The sequence below is a fragment of the Ursus arctos genome, unplaced genomic scaffold (genome assembly GCF_023065955.2).
Source record: "Ursus arctos isolate Adak ecotype North America unplaced genomic scaffold, UrsArc2.0 scaffold_34, whole genome shotgun sequence".
NCBI classification, from domain to species: domain Eukaryota; kingdom Metazoa; phylum Chordata; class Mammalia; order Carnivora; family Ursidae; genus Ursus; species Ursus arctos.
In genome coordinates this window covers 1,108,982-1,110,757 of record NW_026623030.1, presented here as the reverse complement: position 1 = coordinate 1,110,757, position 1,776 = coordinate 1,108,982, and the positions used below count along the sequence as shown (strand labels likewise).

The 1,776-nt window shown below is 47.6% G+C and overlaps 1 gene segment (V, D, J or C); it reads right to left on the bottom strand.

The window, feature by feature from the left end:
* Positions 1 to 354: 354 nt before the first annotated feature.
* Positions 355 to 929, bottom strand: LOC113249519 (immunoglobulin lambda variable 2-14-like). The segment is given in 2 exon segments: positions 355 to 734; positions 849 to 929. Coding segments are annotated over 2 exon segments (426 nt in total).
* Positions 930 to 1,776: the final 847 nt, after the last annotated feature.

Below are 1,776 nucleotides of genomic sequence, written 5' to 3'. Positions count from 1 at the left end.
GTAAGGCGGACACTGAGTTGAGTAATACAAGGTCATTTCTGGATAAATTATTCCAACGAGGCCTAACAGAAGTGAGAGGCTGTCATTGAAAGATAGAACGTCCTGAGACCTGTGAAAATTAGACAGAACAAAGATGTCTTTGTCAATCTCTTCCTACCATTGAGGAATGGGAAGATCATCTTCTGGGAACATATAAAGGAACAAAGAGACTGACAATTCCCCAGATAATTAACCAGGAAGCCTATTCCACTTTACTACATTGCAGGAGGGAGAGGACCTGAGAGAGAACTGAATTCTCAAGACCATATTGCATGAAGCCCCCTCTATACATAGTTAGGATTGAGGAAGCATCTTCTAAGCAAGGAGGGAGGCTGTGCGAACAGGACAGGTTTTGGTTTTACTTCCCCATGAACTTAGACCACTGTGATAAGTACCACCACTACTAGCTGAGGCACAGTAATACTCAGCCTCATCCTCAGTCCGGAGTCCAGAGATGGTCAGGGAAGCTGTGTTGCCAGACTTGGAGCCAGAGAAGCGATCAGGGATCCCTGATGGCCGAGTATTTACTCTGTAAATCAGAGTTTTGGGGGCCATGCCAGGATACTGTTGGTACCAGGAGACATAATTATATTTTCCAATGTCATTGCTGGTTCCAGTACAAGAAATGGTAACTGTCTGTCCCAGAGTCCCAGACACTGAGGCCGGCTGAGTCAGGGTAGACTGGGCCCAGGAACCTAAAAAAAGGATAAATGCAATAGTTAGCTCTGTGCTGGGGCCTCAGGTGAACCTGAAGAGGAGAGAAAGGATCAGCTTAGATGTCCCCATGAACTCTTCCCTGGGGTCCTCACCTGTGCCCTGAGTGAGGAGACTGAGAAAGACCAGAGTCCAGGCCATGGTGGTGACTCCTCAATAGCACTGCCTTCTGAGACCCCCAATCCCAGGCTTGTCTCTCCCAGACCTCTATTATCTCCTCCCCTCCCTGCCTCAGGAAGGGCGTGGACTGCATGCAAATGTGCTTCCTGCACCTTCCTCTCCTCACCGGCTCTGATCTGACCCTTCATCCTAGATACTTGTACATCCTCGGTCAGTGAATCTTAGCTGAATAGACTCAAACACTTTGACATGTACCTTCTGAAGGTCAAGAATTTGAATTTTTATGCCTGATATGTCCAGAACAAAAGGATCTCCTGACGACCTCATGCATGTGAGCCCCTGGACCCCTGGTATTCTGCAATACCATGTGCATTTCTCTGTGACCATGCAAGACTTGGAGCTCTTCCTTCTGTGCCCTCTGCTGGGCACCAACTTCTGAGGATCTCTCTACTGTTAAGGAAAGTGTCCCTGCCGATACCAATGGAAACATCTGCTGTGAGTTGGTGGTTGGTGCTGGGTTCTCCCCCAGCTGCAGGCTTGCCATGATCCCACCCATACTTGTTGGTGGTGATGGACATGCAACATTGAAACCCATCAGCTTGTCAGTCATCCCAGCTACTTAACCACATGCCATATGGAGGGTCAGGTCCACAGGTGAAAGCAAACCCTAGGAGGGAAAAAGGAGCACATGCCAGGACATTCTGCACATTCCACTCATGAACAAGCCACTTGCCCTTCTTTAGCTGAAAATCTCAACCTGAGAAATGAAGAAGAAAGCTACACTGTCCATGGTACATTATCTAGTGAGAGATGAATCAGAATAGGGTTGTGTAGGGTTGATAATGAGACATTTCTCAGTGCCCAGAGGGTTATTTGTTAGAAGATTTATATTTTCCAGCTCTC